Source organism: Plutella xylostella, chromosome 3, assembly GCF_932276165.1.
Source record: "Plutella xylostella chromosome 3, ilPluXylo3.1, whole genome shotgun sequence".
In the NCBI taxonomy this organism is placed as follows: Eukaryota; Metazoa; Arthropoda; class Insecta; order Lepidoptera; family Plutellidae; genus Plutella; species Plutella xylostella.
The window spans coordinates 2,498,337-2,524,207 of NC_063983.1; the positions used below are offsets into that span (position 1 = coordinate 2,498,337).

Genomic DNA, 25,871 nt, shown 5'->3' on the forward strand with positions numbered 1-25,871 from the left:
CACCTACTCTGCAATATATACGAATCCCCAACGCTAACCGTTGGGCAGCTGCCCGCCAGGCCACACCACCCGGCCTGGTCGGAGGATCCTCCCTTTGCATGGGGATGCTCTACCACCTCCAGCATCTCCATATACCTACCTACAAGTATTAAAAATAAATTATAAAAAAGCTTTCCCAGTACCCACTGTTAGGTCCCGGAGGGTAACTAACTCTAGCTTTACAAAATCTGAACGTACGAGAGTTTTCATATAATCGGTACGTACATCGTACAGCCCTGCTCTAAAACTTCCTTTTTTTTTCGTAAGATAGGGTGACCCCTCCAGATATGAGAGTAGCTGTGTGACATATTTCAGAACTTTTATGCTGCACTGGAGTCTTCAGTTCTAGTCTCTATGGCACCTGGTGGAATTCAGCTTATACATAAATGTATATCGCAATATCGTCCTGAATTTCAGTACGAGTGACAGCTCTCCACATATTGAACCGGAAAACCGGCTATACTGGTAGTGGAAAGTTGAATTTTTTGCAGAATGTGCCTGCAATTTCACTCTCTGCCTTTTTGTTTTCATACCTGTATTTTTACAATAGAAAATACCCACTATGCACAATGAAAAATAAATATTTCGGTATGGTACCCTAAAACTAACTTATTTCAGATGAATTGGGCTCAACATCTAATAATTCTACAGTATTGGACCAGCATTATTATTATTTTCTTTGGTACACTTGACCCCTCTTTGTATGTGTTAGTATAATGAGTCGAAAAAAAGCTGTCGTTAGCAGTTATTTTACGCGATTTCAGTAGTACATCCTTCAGAATAGGTCTGAAATTCCGCTACACATCAAGCTTACGGAAATGACGTCACACCACAATAACAATTCAAGTTAACTCGTACAAGTTGATTACTTGAGGCCTGCCTTCATTTCCGGCCTCCAAAGATTATGCCACATCATTTCCATACACTAATGCTAGCCTATTGCTTATTCTCTGGAGTGGTTCGAGCGGGGGGCTACTCCTGTTTTAATCGCGTTGGCATGGCTTAAAGTAAAAAAAACCGATTTAATATACCTTTACTTCCGACTAAATGACTCCCAACTGCTTTTAGGTTCACATTTTTACGAAGCGTCTTATTTACTACCGACACTGTATCAAGAAGCCAGCCACCAAATCTATCCACGGACTTTGACGAAGAGTGATACTGTACAACATACATCACATTCTTATGTGGAAATTTAAACAACATTTTCAATCAATTCAAAGAATCACTAACCTGTCTCACGGTCCCCTGCAGCTCTCCAGGCATGTTTTGCGTGCTCAGCACTAGATGGCGCGCCATCAGGATGTAGAACACGGCGATCACGGCCAGCGGCAGCGAGTAGTACACCACGAAGCGGACCAGCACCACCAGCCGAGGGTAGTCGTCCCCCCACTCCACGGGGTACGGGTAGCACGCCAGGAACTGCAAGGTTATTAGGTTGAAGTAGTTGTGCGGTTTGACAATAGATGGCGCTGATTCATTGTTCGTGTATGTTTGTTTTTTGTTTTTAAATTTAAAGATTATAGATATAGACAGGATTATATCTATTAGCACCGAATGAGCTCAAACCCTTTTCGGCTCAAAGTTCGTGTAGTTTTTTTGTATATTTTTCAAGAAGAATTTTAAAGTGTAGTTGTTCGTGAAGCGGGAGTAGCCCAGTTACTTACGAACACTCAAAGCAATTTGCTTAGCTCTCGTAAATGAATATGACGGATGACCGGGACGACTACGACTGTGGATATTTCAGGCGCAATAATGACTATTTTGCATGACAGCGACGATCATCTCACTGTTGCCAGTTAGGGTGCCCGCACACGACCGACAATAGGTAACTTTTGTATGAGGCTTTCCTCATACAAAAGTTTGAGGAATGATTGCAGTTTATAGAACAGTTGCAGATTTTGACACTGCTTCTTTTCTTCCCATAGCAGTAATGTGTCAAAACCTTGACATGGTAGTAACGGGATGTAGTAAGAGAATTATTGTTTCATGAAGATTAAGACAGAAGGTGTCTAATGAATAAAGAGAAGGCCTAGCACGGGGCGCAAGACCGTTCGCAACAAAAGTTCGAGAGCGAGTGCGACGTAAACCTTAGTGCGTCTTGCGCCCCTGCCCGGCCCCAGGGCCTTCAGCTCGGACTAATGGTAGCAAAACAATCAGAACAGCAAGACGCAACGGAATCCTATGGTCTTAAATTTATCTCTAGACTTATTAGTTATTATTGTAATCATTACCTGAGTGGTAGGGTTGACGACAAACACCCGTATGTAGGAGCCGACGTAGGCCGGCGTGGCGAACAGCGCCGCCAGGATCCAGATGCCCAGCGCTGTGGCCACCGTCAGCCGCGTCGCGCGCTTGCTGCCACCTGGTGGGAGATCATAAAGATTATTAGTCACTAGTAGTGTAGTAGTTCCCATGTCACTAACGCGACCATTAGTCCACCGAAAAACGACCAGAAGGGTTACTCTATACTGACGAAAAACGAACAAACGAGAGTTACCGCGCAATCAGCACGTTTTATACAATGATACAAATAGAGTCGTGGATCGCGCAGCAGCGCCTCGAACCTTAGTTTTTCGTCATAATAGAGTAACTCCCTAGGATCCAGATGCTGAGGGCCGACGCCACCGTCAGCCGCATCGCGCGCTTGCTGCCACCTGAAGAGACCACCGGGGTTACTACCACCGAACATTAGTTATTAACAATCCATAAGCAGCGTCGCTCAAACCTGCTAGGGTCTAGATAGACGAACCGCATTTCAACTGCAATCCAACTGCAAATTGCTGTTCTATTTCAGTCGTGTCAATAACTGCATTCAAACTGCACCTGAACTGCAATTTGCAGTTGGATTGCAGTTGAAATGCGGTCCGTCTGTGTAGACCCTGAGTCCTTGTTTTTGTGTCAATACAAGTTACGTCAGATTTGACAAGCAAGCGACACTGCTTATTGTTGCCGATGGTGCGGTAGCTCAGGATATGAAATCCAGTCGTCTTGTTTCAGAGAAACTAGTTAAACTTCCGTTTAACTACAGATTAATAATTAGTGTTTTAAGTACGTCAATCTAACTAACTTTAGTTTACGTTGCATGTGATGCAGACGTGTGGTGGTGCATTAAGCCACGGTGGTGTGAACGGCACAGGGTGGTACTTAACGACGCTCTCCGTAGAAATAGAACCTTAAACAAGCCTACCTTACCTATCAGCTTTCAATAATCTACAAGAACAAACTAGTTGAAAAGTAGTTTAGAGACATTATCTAGAAGGGTGGCTTCAATCTTCTACAACTTACATACGGAATTTATAGGTAGGAAATTGATTTTTTGTCTAGTGCATAAATTTGGCTTTTGAGTTAAGTTCATGGATAAATATCCCACAACACATTTAGGGCGGAGATAATATGGACCATAAATATCTGTAAAAGCCATAAATAAAACTTCGAAATTTGCTGAAACGCCAACAAATCATTGCAGATAATAGATGATTCCCCAAAGCTTTTACGAAAGTGGATTTTTTCCGGGATCCTTTGATAGTTGGCGGAAAATATAAGTTCATCCAAGTGCGATATTTGCTCTCCAGGGTGCCAACGGTTATTCATCGTTATACGTATATGACACTTATGTAACTATCTAGTTATTTAACTTGTTTATTACTTCCTGACTCTCAGCCGAAGAATCGATTTATAACCGCCTTGGCATTTACGAGATTTCCAGTGGAGACCCCGAAGAAGGGAAGCGTGGGACGCCCATTTGCTGACAGAATTGACGATGCGAAAGCGAGTTTGAGAGCGAAAGCTACATTGCACCCACCAACCCGCAGTGGACCAGCGCGGTTGGAAAAGTCCAAGTTCAGTTTAGACCTAAACGGGATGTGTAAAAAGGTTCTATTCGAGTGAGCCACGTGCAGGGGGTGCACTCTCTAAATTGACGAACGAGCAAACAAACATTTTCACGCCATCGGCACGCCTAATTCAACGAGATAGAGCCGTGGTTTGCGCAGCGCTTAGAAGCTTCGGAAAAGCAAAACTGCAGCGCTAAAATCACGACGTCCACGACTCTCTCTGGATGTCATTGCGTGACAGTTCTCGTGCGTTTGTTCGTCGATTCAAAGGGTGACCCTCCAGGCGCTAAAACAAAGAGAGAATAATAATAGATACTCGTAGGTGGCTAGCTCGGCTTTGAATACTTGCTGAAAATATATACCTAAGCCCAAACACATAGGTCCGATACCAGGTCACTGAAAATTGAGTCGCCTCAGTGCGCAAGTAAGCCCTCTACGAAAATAGATACATTTTCAATTCGGATGTCCGGTTTATCTATTTGAATAATACTTTCTTGGTTTCCTTGCTAGCCGTTCAGCCAGTGAAACGTTTCTATGTAGATAAAGTGTAATTTATCTATACCCGCATGGCTCTATAAAGATCCGATTGCACTTTAATATTGTAGGTTCTAAGGGTATTGTTATTTGTGGGTTCAATTTGTTATTTATTGTTCTATTTAAAATATTATTTGTTCGAGCTGGATGCCGGATGTACATAATGATAAAAAAATTGCTTCTCCTTATAAAATTAATTGGTCACTTGACTTTTTTACAATGGGGTAAAAAAAATATTCACAAACTTCCAGAAGTCGCGTAAAAAGAATTGTTTAGAATAAGTCGCTGAGTCAACAACAATCAACAATTTCGCCTTGCTATACCAATTTTTAAACATTCTGTATACTCAACTTGTAACTTGTTGACATATTCTGTCAGTCTATCACTCATCTAGCCCAGTGGTTCCAGCACTGTTGATGGATCAGTCGCACGATCAGTTTGACACACAATCTGCAACTGTTTGAATTCACGAGGAATTTACAATCCAACTATGAAATTCTGTAACAAATTCATCGACGAGTTCACGGGGGATATCAGCGATGTCGACGTTAAATATGTATAACGTTTTCATATGAATTTTTCAATCCGACATTGACATTGATTGCCATACGTCTTGTCTCGTCAATGTCTTTATTACAGAATCACCTAGTACCTATATAAAATACCTATAGGTATAAAATATTTACTTACACACTAGGTACATATGCCAGCATGACTGTAAGTATTCCCCGAGTTGGTAGTCAGAGGTGACTCACAAGGTACTTGATTTTTTCTTTGATGGTGTTACAGTTAGTGTAAGTCAGTACTTACCTACAACATAATTGAGTGCCAGGGGTGAGCCTCAAAGGAATATTATATATATAACATAAGGGAATGGAACTTATATTCTCTGTAATACGAAATGCAATATTCTATCGCGTGAAAAAAGGAAAACGAGTAGGTTATTCAGTAATATTATAAGCATCATTTTCATGTACTATGCATGAAAAACACGCTTGAATAATATACACACAGGAACTATTATTTATTTATTTACTATGTAAATGTGATGAAATAAAATATGAATAATTCAAATGATTTATTGTGGTTCAAGTACTCATTTACAGTATGTACCTACCTTATATATTTATTTATTTATTTAATATATAAAATTAAGTACTTATATAGTATCATTTAATTATTATTAATATACCTGTACTAGATACATTAATATCTGTATACATAGAAGGCTGATCACCTGATGTCCGAAACAGTGAAACGATCCATGCTGTCGGATGGGCATGTAAAGCAGTCGGTCCTGCGCCTAGCTCTCTCCAGTCGTGTCGGTCAATCCGTCCCATTGGGTTACGAGAGTGATGGAACAGAGAGTGCTCCTGTGTACTGCGCACACACTTGGGCACTATAATCTACTCCTGCGTAGATGGCTGATCTCAATTGAGATTGGCCGCCGTGGTCGAAATTCGGCTAGGAGGACATTATTATTATTATTATTAATATCTGTATTATAGGCATTGCCCCTTATATCACTTTTCCCCTTTAAAAATTGGTCAAAAGGTGTTAATTCAATGAAGGGTTGTAAACTCATTAAAAGAAGCTCAAAACGGCTTTCGTACTCGTATCAATCGGTCAGCCATGAAACGCGATCAGTTGAAATTACTGGGCCAAGTAATTGAAAAAAACCCTGAATTCCATTCGAAGATTCTTGCGTTAATAAATAATCGTATGATGTTTTAAAAGCCTTTAAGCGTACAAAGTTTATTTATTAGTAAGCCGAAAGGGGATCACTCAATTTTGCAACAACCTGTATAATAGGTACCTACTTAATATAGCACTAAGATTGTAAGTTAAATATTAATATTTACAGAGAAATGAGTGTGTGGGAAGTTAGTAGGTAATTAGATAATATTTCCTACATTCTAAACAGATTTTATTCGAGTGTAAAGGCAATTTTTCTCAGCGTAGTAAGATGCCTTAATAGACTGCGTTTTTACAACTCTCCGTTCTAACATCAAACGTTCGTCAAAGTTTACTGATCAATATAAATATTGTAGCAGACGCAAACACCATTAAATTTCAAAGTAGGTAACGGCAAATAGCTTGTCTGGTTTCCAGGCAATTTAGGCGCGAGTGGGAGCGGCACGCCACGGCTCGGCTCACTACAGTTAGTAGTAACTGATTGGCAAGTGAAACATGGCCTTTGATTTTGCTAATTCGCATATTTATATTTTTAGGAAAGCTAATAGCTTAAGAAATACATAAGTGCATTATCAATGTTTAACTTAAGGTTCAACCGCAGACCAACTAGCGCCGACAATTGAAAAAAATACTTCCGTTTGAATACGTTTTCCCAAATCATACACGTTTCAGGCCCTCTTCATGCTAATTTAAATTTTTAGAACCTAGAATATCCCAGTATCTAAAATGTAGAAGTCGAAGTTGTTTCCGCCAGAAACGGCAATTTTTGGCGGTTTAAAAAAAAATATTTGCCTTTGACTTTGACTTTTGCGTTTGTTACTTACCTTCTAGGTACATACATTCTAGGTTCAGTAGATCTATCTAAACTAAAATTTTTACAATTTCACTCATATACCTAAACAATTTTTAATACGAAATCTGTTGAATCCAGCCACTTGGCGTTCAAAAGCTACAGACAAGAACCTAATCAGAAGTTTCCGATTCGTCTTTTACCGTCAAAGTTGAGTGTTCGAAGTTTCCAAGTTTTCTAATACACTAACTGCCGGAAGGAATCGATAAGCATTGATATTTATGATGACATTTCACCCGATTCGAATATCTAGTACTTACCTACTTACTTATCCTTTGATAAGGACAGACTTTATGATGTTAGGGTAAGGGACTCATCATAAAATATTACAAACTTGAGTTACAGTCATCAAAATACTTAATAAAAAAGACATGTTCTAAAGGATTAGCAGGAAAACTGAACTGTTAAAATGAGAAATACATATATTGACATATAAACGCCTGTATTAGTGCTCATCGCATAGATTAAACACAGGTACTTAGTACATTTTTTAGTCTTTATATGTATAACTAACTAAACTTTCGTAAGGGCGCTTGTACACAAAACTGCGATGTTTTTTTTGTACAGCCCTAAAACTAGAGTAACTGGAGCAAAATGATTTTGATACCTAATTGTATTTTGTTAATGGCTAAATCAGAACGGAAGCGATGTTCCAAATTTGATTTAGAATTTCTGATTTGGCGCCAATGTAAACGGGCTTTGTTTGCCAAAGCGCGCGTTTTGCAGTCGATAGTACGAAATTGATACGTGTATTTTTCAACAAATATCACTTGTTGATGGTTAGGCCATTCGTGGTGTTTATTTTAGGTGCAACAAAGTCCAGAATGTAATAGCAACTAACAGGTATAACTCAGTCTTCCGTCGTTCAATTAAATTGCAATTTTAATTGTAATTTTATTGCAATTTAATTAATAAAGCCATTGCATGCTAATTGGAATCGTTATAGGGAACTACATATTTTACCTAGACCTAGGCGCCACGCTTACTTCTATAGTTTACGACAAACTATCAAACCTCTACAATCAAACCGTATATTGTTCATCTAAGAACTTGACATTTGGTTAGCGCAGCACTGCTCCCATACTTCGTTTCCATTAAGCTAGAGTAACGTTATCACCTAGGTATGTATGACGACCGAATGGCGTAGTGGTTAGTGACCCTGACAACAACTGAGCCGATGGTCCCGGGTTCGATTCCCGGCTGGGGCAGATATTTGTTTAAACACAGATATTTGTTCTCGGGTCTTGGATGTGCCCGTTAAATGGCAATAGGCCCGCCCCCTATTACAATGGGACTAACATAACACTCTGGCGAAAAGTGGGTGCAGCAATGCACCTCTGCCTACCCCGCAAGGGAGTACATTAGTACAAGGCGTGAGTGCGTGTGTGTGTATATAGTTTGTCAAAAAGAGGATCCGCCTGTGGGTTGACAGACAGGAAATGCTTATAGCACACCACCCTTTGTACATTTATGATTATACTTGTGCAATAAATATTAAATAAATAAATACACTTTTCAACGAAGTTCACAACCAGCATTAACATGATACTATTGTTACGTAATATGTCTGATCCGTGCCGGCGCGGACGGTCAGATCAACACGGGATACGGTGGTGGAATCGGCTTACGTATTTAAGTATTACTGTATTGGATGCGGATTTTGAGTTCTTACAATTTCGCTTCGAGCGGAGTAAAGTAAACGCAATTTTGAATAGCGGAGACAGGGAGTAAAAAATATACTTGAGTGTATTAAATGTTAAATTAAGTGATTAAATTAAGTAATAACGTTATAATGTAATGAGAATTCAGTTCTTTAAATACAATGTTTTAAACTTTAATAGTAGGACTGATGTCATTGGTCCCCGAACTTACAGGGAATATGGGAATCGGACATAGGTACCTAGTTACCATTACACTCACGGGCAATGAAAAAGTTCCACTGAGAAAATCACCAAATTACTCCTAAGCGAAAAATACCAGCTTAATGATGTCATCTGCAATATTTAACTACGTTTAAAAGCGCACCAGAATATTACCAACTTATAACGTAAACATTTCGTCCAAATTTCCTACTAAATGTTCAAAAAAATTGAGCCTATTCTGAATCGGAAATGTGTGAGTGGAACAGTTTCTTTGCACGTGACTGTAGTTACATATCAACACCCAAGACCAAAGAGTACCAAAGTTTATGCTCCAACCGGGAATCGAACGCGGAACCTTCAGCATAGCAGTCAGGGTCACTAACCACTTTACCATTCGGCCGTCAAATCTAAGTTTAAAGTGAAAAAGGCGTCTGCTACTTTTTTATTCTCTAAAATACGGATAGACTCAATATGGAATCTACTTACCCTAATATCATTATAGCGTTATATCAATTATACTTAGCCCCTGTTTCACAATGTCTGGTTAGTCGCTACCTGTCGGATAAAATACATGCTGTCACTGTCTAAAAAATAATAACAGAGAGTGACAGCATGTATTTTATCCGTCAGGTAGCCACTAACCAGACATTGTGGAACAGACCCTGAGTCTCGATCAAAGTTATAGTTAATATCCACAACGTAAATGAGCAAAATGTCAGAGTATAGGTATTATTATTATGTAATCTAGTTACCTACGTAACAAAGATGTCGCATTAATTATTAGCAATGTTGAAACTCAACAAATGCTGGTTCTATTTACTCGTTTAAAGTTGGCTGGAGTTCCCTAACATACACAAAACTTTTGACTGTAACATGTGAGTCTGTGTGTATGTATAATCAGGGCAATCCATGCTGACCGGATTTGAAAAAAAATGTAACCATAAACATACCTCTAATATTTAACATTAAAAGTAGCATAACTTTGGTACTGCTAAGCCAATTTTGATAAAATATGGCTAAGAACACTTAATGTAACATTGCCTACGACAAAAAAAAAACAAATAAAAAATCGGTTCAGCCGTTTTGGAGCCACGCTACACATATAGATACACAGGCACGTTAAACTCCCTATTTTTTTGTCGAGGGTTAAAATTCACCCAACTTCGGACCAGACATTTTTATCTGACCCCGCCGGTTTATGTAGTTTATATACTGAGCAATCTTGACTAATATTATAAATGCGAAAGTAACTGTGTCTGTCTGTCTGTTACTGTTTCACGCCAAAACTACTGAACGGATTTGAATGAAATTTGGTATACATATGGTCCCTAAGAAAGAACATAGGCTACTTTTTATCCCGGAATTCCCACGGGAAAACTTTTTAGGCGATGCGAAGCTCGCGGGCAACAGTTAGTTGTCTATAATTAACAGATATTACTTTATCAAAGTTCGCTGTTTCGGAGGAACCGAAAATTTTAAATTATTTATGTTTGTAAGTAGTACCTAAACAGGATGAGTAAGCTTCAAGAGGTTTTAAGCAATGGGCGATTCCCTGATAGTACACATGCAGTGGCTTGCCCGCGGAATGCCCCAATGATTTGCAGTCACACCGAGTCCTGGGGGGTCACTCTTTATGTCGAAAAACTAAGTTTCGGAGCACTTCAGCGCGAGCCACAACTCTATCTCGTTGTATTAAAGTTGCCGATTGCTCGACAGCTCTCATTGGTTCGTTTTTCGTCAATATAGAGTAACCCTTCTGGTGTTGCTAACGATCATCTGTCACGGGGGTGGCCAACCTTTACTGCTACTGGGCCAAATTCCCAGAAAATCAGAGCGGGCCGCATTGGATATTAGTTTTGCAGATGTTGCAAAACATTTATGTTTTCCTGGCAACCTGCTGGAAGGTGATCTATACAAACACCATGACCAAATATTTGATATTCACACTGTATACTGAGAAGAGCGCGGGCCGTCGGTTGACGACCACTGAGCTAACACGTTGAAACGTAAACGCTCCTTTCGCAATCAGCGAAATTTGTATTGCACCTCCTGTGGGTTGCTCTAGTTTAAGAAAAAAACGAACAAACGAATGCGTTCAGCCAATCGATACGTTTAAAAAAGGTAAGCGTCCACCTTTCAGCATCGTATGCAACGCATTCAGTGCAGCGATCACAGGATTCGATAAAAATTTTGAATCTACACAAACATAATTATCAAAAAAACAAATGTCACTTTTGGAACTGAATAATTTGCCTTACATTTTGACATTGACAGTTCACGATACTGTTTTTTTTTCCATATGTTTGTGTAGTTTCGAAAATAGTATCGAATCCTGTGATCGCTGCACAGTACTATTGTATAGAAATGCGTCACACAAGTACGTCCATATTATCGGCATTGCCGACGCCGTTTCTCCATACATTTATGAAAATCCTTTTGATACGATACCGATACGTGGACGCTTACCTTAATGCAATGAAATGGAGTATACATAGTAGTTACTGCAGCAGTTTTCCGTAACTTCGATTTTCGCTAGCTAGAGTGAGCCCTGTGTTTAGAAATGGCGGCACGCCGGCTTATCGACAACATGTACCTAATTAGAAATGTTCAGGTGTTCAGGGTAACTGATTCTGAAGCTATACATATAATATATGTAAATTCAGTCATTTTACTGAGATATTTATGGGATTATGTAAAGCGGTTACCAGTCCAGTTATTATTATAGAGCTTATTATTTTAGACGTTTCTTTATGTCTAGTAAGTAAAGTTGGTTTTCCTTTGCAGTCGTAAAATATGTATGGGATTTCGAATGTCAAAAAACCAGTAATATAATGGACAGAGTATAGAAGGTACCTTGTATATGTATATTTCAGTACCACACGTGTGCATTTAGCAATGAAAATAGTATAGTAATTTAATTGGTTCAGAAATAAATTCCAATCAGAGCCAGTTCGGAAACCGATTTCCGACATTTTATTTCAACACTAAATTGTGTCTGCTTATTCTCAATTCGCACTAAATTTTGAAATTATACCTGTAACTGAAACACTCTTGGTCGGAATAGTTTTTAGTACCTATTTACTTGTAGTATGTTGATCTACTTTGTATCGAATAAAATAAAATCGTGTTTCTAAGACGAAAGGGGTTGACTCAGGTTAAGATTCTTAAAAACTTTTGTTCTACGATTTTGGAAATTCGTGAGTAAACGTAAGATACTTCTGGAATTTGGTCCAAAAATATGAAAGCCCTACTATGTAATAAATAATTGTACGGAACCCTTTGTGCGCGAGCTGGATTCACAGCTAGCCGGTTTTTGACAAAACTGAGAAAACTAGTGGTTGGTTAAGCAAGAGTATGAACGCATCACTGTTATCATATTTTACTTATTGCAGAGCCTAATGCATTTCCTAATCCAAGCACCATTACGGCTGGTGTTGGCAACACAGTAAGTTCCATTAGGTCTCAATGTAACTATATTTACTTTGTAACAGTAAAATTTACGGCCCTATCATTGCACCGGGTTTGATGGCATAATTCCATTTGCCGGCGCTAAATCCATCTTCAGTGCCGTTTGTACGCGTTTGCCAAATATACGATGCATCGATTGGGTAAAGGGGTCAAAGGAAGTGACGAATCCAACTCACTCACTTAGGCGCTCCGCTCACTGCTAGAGTCGAGGCGGAGTCGAGGCAGAGTCGAGGCGGCGCCAATGTAGCGTAAAGATAATAGTCCCATTTTCTCACTCCAGTCAATCTCACAAAATGTCGAAACCAATGGACACCATTTTAAAAAAAAGTAAAATACGAAAATTTACGCTAAATGTACTTTAATATTGCAGACGGCATAATTTTCCTTTTAGGGTATTTTGGTGCTTTGTCACTGGAACTTTTTCCTTGCTATCGAGCGTACGTGGGTGGTCTGAAAAGTTTCCGACCTAACATAGATACAATTTTTTTTCTTAAAATTTATTTTTATTCTTCTACATAGCCTGTAAAACAGTAATTAGGCGGCGCCAAAACACGGATTTAGTGCGCCTAAACTGCGCCAACAGAGCATTGGAAATGTTCATTCGAACACGTCGTTGGTCTGACGTTAGCAAACGCGGCAGCCAACGCGCGGACAGCCTTCTCATGCCTAAATCTTGATTGAATATGTGATAAACACGTTTTCTGGACATTTTCATTGCCTCTGCTATCTCTCTCACTTTAATCGGCGGTCGTCTAACACCATTTGGAGAACTTTAGCGATGTTATCGTCAGTAGTTACAGTTTTTGGACGTTCCGAACGTTCATCATCTCCGAAGCTCTTACGGCCACGTTTAAATTCGGCTGCCCAAAATTTTACAGTGGTAAATGACGGTGAAGAGTCCCCGTACACAGAATCTAACTCATCTTTGATTTGCGTAGGGGTATTCCCTTTCAAAAACCAATATTTTAAGACAGCTCGATACTCGATTTTTTAAATTTTCACAGAAATGCTCACATCGACTCATTCAAACGACTGTAAAATAAAAACCACGCGTCAAAAATGCCTGAATCTTTGAAGTGTTGCTGTCAAAAGATGCACAGTTACATTATATCGGAGAAACATCATAACCCTATAATACAGGATCATTCCTAGCTTAGGGTTATGATGGTTCAACTCACAACGCATTTGTACTACCTATTTTGTCTAGATTAAGTCTGTAACGTTGTTGCTATTTTTTTTATTGAAATAAACTTTTATCATTTTTTATTTTTATTTTAGTTACATTCCCTGACTTTAATTGATGTGCGCTGCCATCTTCATGTTGAGGTCGGAAACTTTTCAGACCACCTACGTATTATGTATTACTGGTCCAAAATAATACCTAATGGGTCTGGTACATTGTGCCTTGACTGTAACCTTTGTACAGTATGCCTCTAATAGTTTTCATAAGCTGAGTCCCATCAATGTTGGTCAACTCTATCAGTGTAATAGTGAAGTTTCAAGAAAGTGATAAACTTGCAATAAAGGTACAGTTTGGAGCCAAGATACCAGACACTATCGGGTAGCATTGTGACTCTGACAGTTCTCTGGGGTTAGATTACAATACCCAGACTGAAAAAATTATAAATATATGATTTACCTACGTAAATTAACATAATTTTTCTTTATACAGGGTGCTGCAAAAAGGGTACACTAAGCCGAGAGGGGGTGACTCAGTGGGTAATTTTGAACAACTTTAGAGAAGTAGAATATATTTCTCACTGACTAGTCAGCGAATAACGCTAATCTGAGTGGGCGATCACCTCGGCCAGAAACCCTAGGCTAGATTTGTCTAGCTCTTGTGTTTTAACTGTACAATTCAATGTTATTGTTATTTCACTACAAGTCACGTATGTAGCCTCCATCAGAGAAATTATTGAAGTACTCTCCGTAAGAAAAATAAAAAGGACACGAAAAGGAAAAAGGCACTCTAAAATCTACACTTAAAAGTTGTAAGATAAAACTTTAACACGATAAAACTAACCACACTTAAAACAGAATAGATGTTTGGCGCTATCAAAAATCGAATCTAACAAATACCTTCCATGTCTAGTCAAACCCTGTTTAATCTTTTTAGGCCATGTAGGTACTTGCCTAAATGTTTTATAATTCTTGTTTTTTTGCTAGGTTTGCTATATCCTATAATATCTTATTTTAAAAGATTCGCAATATTAAATGTATACATAAAGTATATAATTATTATGTTACTGAATTAAATTGTATATTTAACTTTTTTTTCATATATTTTTCGTTTGATGTGTTAGATCTACAGGATGTTGCATACTCTGCTTAGTATACTCTTTTTGCAACATCCTGTATATTTTATTAATTAGGGTAACGTAACGTACCTAGGGACATTTTCGACTACCCCAACTTTGAATGATGCTATCGCAGTGTACAACTAAGATTTTAATGTGAAATTTACTTCATTCGGTAGGATATATAGTCGCTATACTATAATGACCAGAATTTGTGCCAAAGCTTTCGTGTGTCCAGATTTTATTTAAGATAATAGTAAAAATGCTTGTTTTGATCCAAGGTACGTTACACGTTTTAGCTTGGGACACTCTTAAGTGTACTTTGGGACAAATTGATTTATAATATTTTAAGTACAAAACGTCTTGTAATCACCGTAATTTTATAACTACATTGACATCATATTATCATTAGTTTATAACGAAATTACATTTTGCCATTATGCATGAATCTTACGTTACAAAAAGGAACATTCACTTTATATAAAAAAATAAGAATATTTTCTCCTGTTTTTACTTTATTTACTGCTTGTTTCAAACGTTCCAGACTAACTGCAACTCTCTTCATTCCAGTTTCACTCTGCCACTTATAATAACAGAGACAGAAGACGTTATTTAGAAGTTAGCAGTCTACATAGTACAAAACCATAGGAAATAGTGTCCCAAGGTACAAATTTAATCGTGTCCCAAGGTACAAAAAACAATTTTTACCAAATAAATCAGTATCTTTATTTTTATGTTACGAATCTTTCAGATAATTGCCGTATCATAAAAATAAATAACTGAAAATATATACGTGATATCCATGTCTCAATTATGAGCATGCGTCAATGAGATAAAGCAACTCAAAAACTTTACAAAAGTAAATTTTGTCGCCAAAAAACTTCTTGTTGTCTGTTCAAAAAACCTCACACTCGATGCCGGTATGATCACGAGACTCACTAGTTTTGCCAAGCGAGTAAAACACTACGCGTAGGGTAGAATTATAATTTGTTAAATTTGCCGGTTTTTAAAATACACTCACGGGCAATGAAAAAGTTCCACGCACAAAATGGCGACTCCAAACAACCGCAATTTTTTCCAACATTTAATTCAATATTTAAACAAAATATTATCGTTTTTAGTTGGTAATATCCCGTCCCGATGCTCTGTTAAATGAACTTCAATGTTGCAGAAGGCGTTGATAAGCTAGCCTTTTCCGTTTAGGAGTAATTTGGTATTTTTTCAGTGGAACCTTTTCATTGCCCGTGAGTGTAAAATCATTGTCCCGAGGTAAGCGTCACAAGGTACGTTAAGTTACCCTACAGCTCGCATCGATTTAATTCCGACTGGTATGAACAAAATAAAGAAGGGCTTCCACTCTCATGTAGTTGCAAGACTTCCTAGACGAGCGATAAAATTCATTGCTAAATGTTCACTTAAATTATGGCATAACGATAACTTTAGAAAGTGTGTGGCAAAAATTTTGCTATCAATTTTAAAGAAAAACTTCACAAAACATATTTATTCATCGTTTGGGAGCTATGCTATGACTGAAAAATACACAGACACTTAAAAATGGCATCACCTACAATTATCAGCAACGACAAGAGTACTTACTTAAAAAAAAGAGTTCTGGAAAGAAAATCTGCTATCTGAAAAGAAAATCTACTACAAGTCGTCTCTATTCGCTGAATGCTAGTAATCCTACTAGTCCAGAAATGCAGTCGACCGAGCACAGATTACTGCAGCTCGACTAATGTAAGCTACTTAAGCTGTTGTTATATTCCAGTGCTATTCTATTCTATTCTACAGATTATTGCAAAGATGTGTAGTAAGCTAAAAGGTGTCTCACTCAGCACGTCATTATGAAGAACGAAAATTTTCCAAAGTCGTAAAACAAAAGTAATTCAGAATCTGAATCACTTCCTTTTGGCTTAACGTAAGGATTTGATAAGACTCGTGCGTGATAAAAGCATCGTAAGGGGGTTTTTTGCAGCCGTAATGGTGAATCTGATAGGTTCACCATTACGCAAAATGGCTAAACTGGTCGTTTGGATTCAAAAGTACCTAAGTAAGATATCCTTTTCCCGTTTGGGTCGAAATATAAGATTTTATGCTATATTTATAGATAATAATTCCTTTTAGGGTGGATTCGTCCAAACATCACGTTACACGAGAATAACTATACCGGAATTAAAATTATACGCGAGTAAATATCTAGGATAAGTACATTTGCATTCTACCAAGTTATACCATGATTAAATTGAATGAACGAGGAACGAAACTGTAATGCAACTAAAATAAAAATAGCTGCGTTTCAAAGCATGCAATAGAAATGACATGCCAACTTAGTATGAATGGATTATAAAAGTATGAAATTGTTTATGTTTTAATATTTTATTCGCTGTTGTTATTCTGAGACTTTGCCTTTTAACGTACTTTTGTTTATGTTTTGACAGATGTGTTTATATGTCATTATGACGGTTTTCTAATCAGCTGATGTGCTGCCGCCATTACAAAATTACTCTCGGATAAGCTCGTTACACGGTCAATTTTGGCGGTATAACATTTTATTCTTGGGATAAGCTAGTTATCTTGGTTTCAGGTTTGGTAGATTGCAAAATCTGCTTACTCGCGAGTAACTGGTACTTTACTCGTGAGTAAACAGTTACTCGACGTTGGCCGAATCCGCCCTTAATCCATTAATTGTTACTTGTTACTCGGGACATTTAACGGGCATACATTTTTTTTCTAGAGACGATATATTATTATTATTATAAATTCTTTATTGCACATAAAAACATTGTACAAAGGCGAACTTAATGCTAGTAGCATTCTCTACCACTTAACCTTTGGTGGTGTCGAGAAAGTGGTTGGTAGTGCGATAGGCTGAGAGGAGAGAAGTTTATTTACTGAAATAGAGACACAGAGATATACTTACTTATACATAATAACTATACAAACTAGACTATAGACTAGATTTATCTCCCTTTTTTGGCTATTCTATATATATAATAATATAATATTATAATATTGCCATTTATTTCCAAATTATCTACAGTTATTCTTAAATAACATATTTTTGCAAATAATAATATTAAATTAACATGCATTTCACTTAATTAATTAATGTTTTAAACTCTATAATTTAATTTATAATAAAATAATAATAATTCATGCACTAAACTTTATATATTTTGAATATTTAATTAAATAATTGTTATTTATTGAAAAATAATTTGGTCACCCATTGCTGGGTAAAGGCCTCCTCCATGTCTTTCCATTGCCCCCGTTGCCTTGCTTGCCTTTGCCAAGTGTTGCCTGCTACTCTGACAATGTCGTCGACCCATCGTCTCTTCTGTCGACCCCGTGATCTTGGGTTGTCCCTTGGGTACCAGTTTAGTACGCGTTCGCTCCATCGGTTGTCTGTGTATCTTGCGACATGTCCCGCCCATTTCCACTTTAGTGCGCAGACCATTTCAACTATGTCTCTTACTTTAGTAATAGATCTTATCACACTACATCTCACTTTGTCTCTTAGTTTGATTCCCAACATTGATCTTTCGGCTGATCTTTGAAATGTATTGAGCTTTCTGATTATGTTTTTTGTAAGAGGCCAAGTTTGACAGCCATATGTTACAGTAGGGAGAACTGCACTTTCCATTAGTTTTTGTTTTAAATGAACTGGTAAGTTGCTTTTAAAAATATCTTTGTGGAGCCAGTATTTTTTCCATCCTAAAGTTATTCGCCTGTCAATTTCTTTGCATATTGCATTATCAAAGGATATTAATTGGCCTAAATATATATATTCTTTCACATATTCAATATTTCCACTGCCTATTGTAGTGTTCTTTTCTTCTCCATTTGTCATTATTTTTGTCTTTGACTTGTTCATGTAGAGTCCAACTTTTTGGCTTTCAATTTCCATGGCTGTTAACATTTCTACTATATTTTCATGGTCTTCAGATAGGATAACTACATCATCTGCAAATCTTAGATGTGTTAGTATTTCTCCGTCTATGCTTATACCATATTGGTGCCAGTTAATTTTTCTGAATACAGATTCTAGTAGAGCCGTAAAAAGTTTTGGAGAGAGCGGATCACCTTGCTTTACGCCTCGCTGTATGTCAAAGGAGTCTCCTATCCTTTCAAGCTTTATTTTCGCAGATGCTTGGCTGTACAAACTTTTTAATAGATGTATATATTTGCTATGTATACCCTGTTCGGCTAAACTTTCCCATAGCTTTGCATGAGATATGGAATCGAATGCTTTGGAGTAGTCAATAAATGCTACGTAGAGTTTTTTGTTATATTCATTATATCTCTCTATTATTTGGGTCAGAGTGAAAATATGGTCTGTTGTTGAATAGCCTTTTCTAAATCCAGCTTGTTCGCGAGGCTGCTGATAGTCTAAACTTTTTGAAATTCTATTCAGTATCACCATAGAAAACAACTTGTAGAGTGTTGGTAATAGACTTATCGGTCTGTAATTGTCTATGAGTTTCGGGTCTCCTTTTTTGTAGAGCAGGGTGATTAGTGATATTTTCCATTCTTCGGGTGTTTTGTTTTGGGTAATTATGTCATTATACAGTTTTGTCAAATGGGGCGTTAAAGGCTCTATCATTGCGAGGATTGTGTCGTTGGTTATGGAGTCTTCTCCTGGGCTTTTCTCTTTTTTCAGTTGTCTTATCGCGTACTCTACTTCTGTTTCTAGTATTTTGGGTAATTTTTCATGCTCTATATTTGGATCTATAATGTTTTTATCAGGTTCATTGTTTTCAGTTTCACTGTATAACTTTCTGTAGAAACTGGTGGCTACTTCAACAATTTCATTTCTGTTTGTTAAATCTTGAGCTTTTCCATGATGCGACTTTGATAGGGTTTTGACCCATTCTTTATGTTTATTATGTAGTTTGTTGCTTCTTTTTGTCGAGCATCTGGTTTCTAATTCTTGTTCTATAGCTTCTAGTTTCTTCCTCTTTTTGTTTTGTATAATTTTCTTGCGAATTTTTTTTATGTAGAGATTTAAGTCGGTGTCGTTGCTCTTGGTTTCTTTGGGTGATGGTCTTAAGATAGCATCTTTCTTCGATAAGTAGTTTAATATCGTCTGTTATGTAATTATAAAAATTTTCATGTTTGGGGTTTTTAGGTAGCATTTTAATACATTCTTTTATAGCCTGAATTGTGTTCGAGTAGTTTTCTTGTATGTCTAATGTTTCAATAGTACAGATTTTTTCATGCATCATATTTTTCAAGGATTCTTTTTCCAGTTCATTGAATTGATTGTTTTTGTGACTAGTTCCTATTTTATTTCTGTTCATTCGTGTTTCTGCATTATAGGTGACTCTTATAAGTCTGTGATCGGTCGAAAAGGTTGTGGATATTACTTCAGTGTTTTGTACATTTTCTCTGGTTTTTGACAGAATATAATCAACTTCATTTTTTGTCTTGCCATCGGGTGAGCACCAAGTCCACTTAGATTTTTCTTTTTTCTTAAAGAGAGTGTTGGTAATAACTAATTTGTTTTGCAGGCAAAAATCAATCAGCAGCTGGCCTCGTTCGCTTCTTTCCCCGTAACCGTATCTTCCGCATATAATGTTTTCCTCCTTACGCGGAAGGCCAATCTGAGCATTGAAGTCGCCCATTACGAGTGTATGTCTTTTTGTGTTTTCCAAGGCTTTTTGTAGGTCGTTGTAAAAACATTGTATTTCTTTTTCTCTACATGCTTTATTTTTCTTTTTAGATTTTTCTGTTGGGGCATACACTTGGATTAGACTTATTGTTTTTTGTCCATATGTGATGTCTAGTCTCGCAACTCTATCTGAGAATATTTTAAAATCATCAATGTGTTTTTTTAGAAATGGTTTGATCATAAAACCTACGCCATTTCTTCCCTTTTTCTTGCCTCCGTACATTAAGATATATCTGTCTTTTTCTAATATTTTTTCACCTTCTATCTTAATTTCCGACAGTCCAATTATATCCCAATTCAGTTGACTTATAGCATTCTCTAGCTCTATGATACGTGATGGATGTTTGAGTGAGCGTATGTTGTAGGTGCATATCTTTAATTGTAGTTTCTTATATGAGTCTCTTTTTGTATTATTTAATTTCTGTAGTGTTATTTTGTTTTTAACTTCATTCAATTCGACTTGATGATTCATGGAGGGCTGTGGTCTACTTCCCCCACGGTGACCAGCCGGATTGGGAGAGGGTTTTGATTTCGATATTTTTCCGGTATTTTTCTGTATTATTTCTATGTTTTCGGTAGATAGAGATAAAGGAGGCGCTGATAGTTGCTAATTAGATTGATTGCTTTGAGAAGTCGCAGTTTTAGCCTCTACATTGAGATATTGTGTTATGCTTCTGTAGTCTGTATTTGTTTTGTGCTTTTTTGGTTGATTGCTCGGATTTTTTGAGTTTTCTTTTTCGTATTGTAGAGATGGTGGGGATTGCTGAAAGGTTCTTTTTTTGAATTGGCTCGATGTATTCGTACTTCCAGTTTCTGTAATGTTTTCGTTATGTGGCATAATAATTAGCTTGTCGTATTTCAGGAAAGCTTTTTTGCCTTGGGCCTTTTCAGTTTTTAATTGTTCTTGTAGTGATTTTCTAATTTCTAAGACATGAGGGGGATAGTCTTCTTTTATGTAATAGGCATGATCATTCAGTTTTGATTTACTCTTTAAGATGAGTATTTTTTTGCCTAGTGTTGTCAGTGCAAAGTTTATTGGCCTTGGTCGACTCTGTTTTTTCCCCATTCTTCTTGCATGTTGGATTTCTTCTCTACTGAGCTTTACATTGAGGTTAGTGTTTATAATTTTTAGTAGTAGATCTTCCAAGTCACTGTAGGAACTTTCTGATTCCTCTACTCCAAATATCACTAGATTTCGCAATCTCACATCCTTTTCTAAGATATTAAGCCTCATTTCATGTTCTTTTTGTGTTCGTTTTGTTTGCTCTATATCTAATTGAAACTGCGATAGTTTGTTATCCAGTCGATCTATTTTTGTTGAGAGATTTTCTTCTAAGCCTGTTATTCGTTCTCCCAAGTTTTTCAGAAGTGCTGTGATGTCTTCCATAGTTAACGTTTTGGTTAAGTATTCAATCTGACAATAGCTTTTTGTAGATGTTGGGTTTTATTTTTAATTTGTACTGCTGTGAAGTATTTTCGGCGCTAGTTGTCTATGAAAAATAGTTCTTTCACTCGACAATAGATGTCGTTGTTGTTAAATATTTTTAGTTTTCACTTTTGTGTCACTTTTTCTTATTGGCGCTAGTTGTCTATGAAAGATAGTTCTTCCATTCGACAATAGATGTCGCTGTTGGTAAATATTTTAGTTTTCACTTTTGTGTCACTTTTTCTTATTGGCGCTAGTGGTCTATGAAAGATTAGTTCGTCTACTCGACACCAGGGTTTGTTTTTATTTTTAATAAGAGGGTATTATTTAAGTTGTTGTTTTTATTAACTATTTCCCTTGATTGTATTTTCGTGTTTATTTTACTGGATCATGCTTAAATAATGATTGTACATACTTTGAGGCTCGAAGTTGAGTTTCTTATTGTGTCTGTTTTGATAATTCCAGCTAGAATTGGTGCACTTTTTCGCCACTGAATTTTTTCTTTGGTGAACACAAAAAGTTAGTTTTCTTCGTAATCCTCGCTTGTATTTCACGAATAACGTTTTCACTTTAGATTTGTATTATGAGGATGGTGTGGATATAATTTGTTTCACATTTACGACACTTTTTACACTTTTTCCGAATATTTGACCTGGGAGTGTTAGAACTTCAATGTTTACATTTGGCTATTCTAACCTCCATCCAAATGATGAGTGATGAAAAGGTATTATTATTAGTTATGGCCATTAGCCATCAGTTCATCACTGAATAAGATATAATTATGAGTGAAGAAGGCATAAAGATAACGAAAAGATATATGTATTTTGAAAAGTCGAGTCACATTATTCAAATGTATAGTAAATATATTTATTTTATTTTTATTTATTCTTTTATTGCACAATATACATATGTAATTATGTACAATCAGGTGGACTATATATGCATAACAGCATTGTTTTTTACACCCACCAATCAAAGTTTAATATAAACAACTTGTCAGCCGTCCACATGGCTAGAAAGGCTTTCACAAAGGCACTGTAGCGATATATCACGCCTCATACTCTCATCGTTATTATATCTACCTACATCGAAATAATGACATTTTATTATATGTATACAGGGTGTTGCAAAATTGGTATACTAAGCCGAAACCTACATGTGCAGCATGGTATATTTTCCATAGAAATTTTGTTGGTCACGTGACTTTTTACTATGGAAACTTAATTTTTTTTAGCGAATTTTCAAATTCTGATTTCAGTTTCGGGCTTAGATATACCATGCTGCACATGTAGGTTTCGGCTTAGTATACCCTTTTTGCAACACCCTGTATACAAGTACGTTGACAGCATACATAAAACACCAAATATTATAATATTGATTTATATCAGCTTAAGTTTTTTGAAATGATGTCCATTGTCGTACTTAGTGGGTACATTTTTTTTCACTACAGCGATTTCACGTTCATAAAATATATGCTGGTAATTATATGTGCTGTATCACCCTGTTTGATTTCGACCACGACTTACAGGGCCACCCTGTATAACTCATCGATCCACAGTCGTTCTTGAAGTGGATGCGACATTGTCTCACGCTTGGCCCTAATATTTAAGGCGAATTTGCATAATAAAATTGCCATCGAACGGTCACAAGTTGCTTAGTAACATAAAACCGCAGGATTTTTGGATGGAGGAAGAATTCAAATCAGGTAATAAGAGTCTATCAAGTAATACTTCAGTGGTGATTCCGTATAAATTTAAGGAAATTGATTGATTGATTATTGCTTCTTGGAAATTTACTAACCAATTTTTTTTATTTCTATGAAATATTTGGGTAAGTACCTAAGCACATTTTTTGCGTGGTAAATCGCATTTAAATTTTAATTTTAACGTTATGGAAACAAAGTAAAAAATAATATATATCAATTATAGGACGTTTATAATTTATTTTCTTTCTAAAAAAGTGTTTTTGAGAATTTTGAACCCGGTCCATCTAGCCATTAATAAGTAAGCTTCGCAGATTTAAAGTCATAGCAATACATATAGGTAAGCGAAATTTTAAGGTTGCCCGTAAGAGATCGCTCTTAGCTATAAGGCCGCCTATCACACATAATTTCTAGTCTGTAAGTATATTTTTCTTGTACTTAAGTGTAATTTATTTGGTTTATAAAAAAGTTATATTCTATTCTATTATTCAATAAGTTTCCTGATTGTACTAAATCACTAAAGGCTGTTCGAGATTTGATTGAAATTCTAGGCGGTCGAAAACGTTTTCCCGATGCGACGACGCATAATCTCAGCGCAGTGACTGGGGGGTCACTCTATATTCTAAATAGCTGTTCCCGCGAGCTTCGCTTCGCATTAAAAAAGTTTTCCCGTGGGAATTCCGAGATAAAAAAATAGCCTATGTTCTTTACGTTATATGTATACCAAATTTCATTCAAATCCGTTCAGTAGTCTTGGCGTGAAAGAGTTACAGACAGCCAGACACAGTTACTTTCGCATTTATAATATTAGTTAGGATGACTAAAAACAAAGTTTCGGAGCACTGCTGACTCTATCTCGTTGCATTAAACGTGCATATTGCATGGCAGCTTTCGTTCGTTCGTTTTTCGCAAGTATAGAATAACCCTCCTGCATTCGTTCTACAAAGGAACTAGTCATAAAGTATTAAAGAAAAGTAAAGTAAAGAAAAGAAAAGTAAAGAGAATTACTTATTATGCTATGCCACTATAATGTTGTAAAGATGAATGTTTGTAAGTGTGTTCTTTGTTACGCTTGGCGTTTGTTGGCCTTTAAAGGGCAATGGCTGAACCAATTTTGATAAATAAAATTTACGATGGAAGCTCTAGTTTTTTTTTTTTTTTTTTTTTTTAAAGATTTTATTATCACACCACAGACTTTATGTCCGTGCCTTTTTGAGAGATCAATATATTGTGAGAGTTTGGTTGTTTTTTGTCTTCATCTTTTAACTACTCACTACTCAATGTGGAAGCTTATAATATATATATTTTATCTTTTATATATATATACCTATATATTATTAATTATTTTTTTTTTGCACTCCTGGAGGAAAATCTACACAGACACCTGGGAAGGGGACCCAGGTAGTGTCGGCCTTTAACCGACTAAAAACCCCCAGTTGTGCATTTCTTGTTTTTTTTTTTGTCACACTTACAATTATAATGGCAACAAACATTTGAAGGGTAGGGCCAGTGTCAGCTGTCTTCAGAGAACTTAACAGACGCCTGTCAGTGGCCACACACTCCTTTTGTCATCGCTGTTGTTTTGCCTGGTGTTAATGTGTGACAGTGTTCTTAAAACTATCTTAATTTTATTGGTTAGTTCTTATACAGATAATATTAATTCATGATATACTATACAATACCTACATATCAAAACTATACAATACATGCTATATACTATACATAACAAAACTATAAAATACATGCAATACGGTTTGGCCGTCAATATAAAATTAAAATCAAAATTCTCCTATTCCGCTCCATTTTGCGTTGCCAAAAGCCTTGATTGCTGGGCAACGACCTCTTTGTCCCGATTTTTTATTGCCATCTTTAGGTTGTACTCGAGGATCCGTTTCTTCGGTGCTGTTATTGCCGTTCTAACGAGGTTGCCGATAGCGTCCTCGGTGTCATCCGCTCTAGCTGAAGCTCTAGTTGAAACTCTATTGTCACGTAGAAAATCCGCAAAGATCAAAAATTGCAATTATACTTTGCTTATAAAAATGCCGCTGCCAGACGTTTGCCAATGTTGAACCTCCTGCTGGTTGACTGGCACAAAATGCTTTTAGCATTAAGGCCGCCTGATTGTATATTATTAATGTTGGAAAGTGTGCAATCAAAGTGTAAATTTCGACCAAAGAGTGTAAATAAATAAATGTTATAAAAGAAATATTACTGTAAGAGAAACAGTAGCACGGAGTTTGAAGACTTTATAGCTACCTAATACTCGTATTATTAATATTTTTACAATTCATTAAAATGTATTTTATACTTGCACATTTAACCAAACAGGTTCTCGCCCCTATTTTTCGGACGAGGAAAATACGATTGTTTCAATATTGTTAAGTGTCAAAAGGATATAAAATGCTATGTGGCTCCCCCCTCTCCCCTAAGATTGATGAAAGCACTAACGCGAAATGAGGTTTCTATACAATTTCACAGATTCACTTCCCAA

At 36.8% G+C, this 25,871-nt stretch overlaps 1 protein-coding gene across 1 annotated transcript in view; it reads right to left on the reverse strand.

Moving 5' to 3' along the window:
* The window catches only part of LOC105381782 (neuropeptide CCHamide-1 receptor), a 105,917-nt gene that overhangs the window by 41,646 nt on the left and 38,400 nt on the right, over window positions 1-25,871 (reverse strand). Inside the window, exons 4-5 of the mRNA XM_048622767.1 lie at window positions 2,274-2,404; window positions 1,273-1,461 (exon numbers count right to left, since the gene is read on the reverse strand). Of these exons, the coding sequence (XP_048478724.1) occupies window positions 1,273-1,461; window positions 2,274-2,404 (320 nt within the window). The remainder of the gene's footprint in view (window positions 1-1,272; window positions 1,462-2,273; window positions 2,405-25,871) is intronic.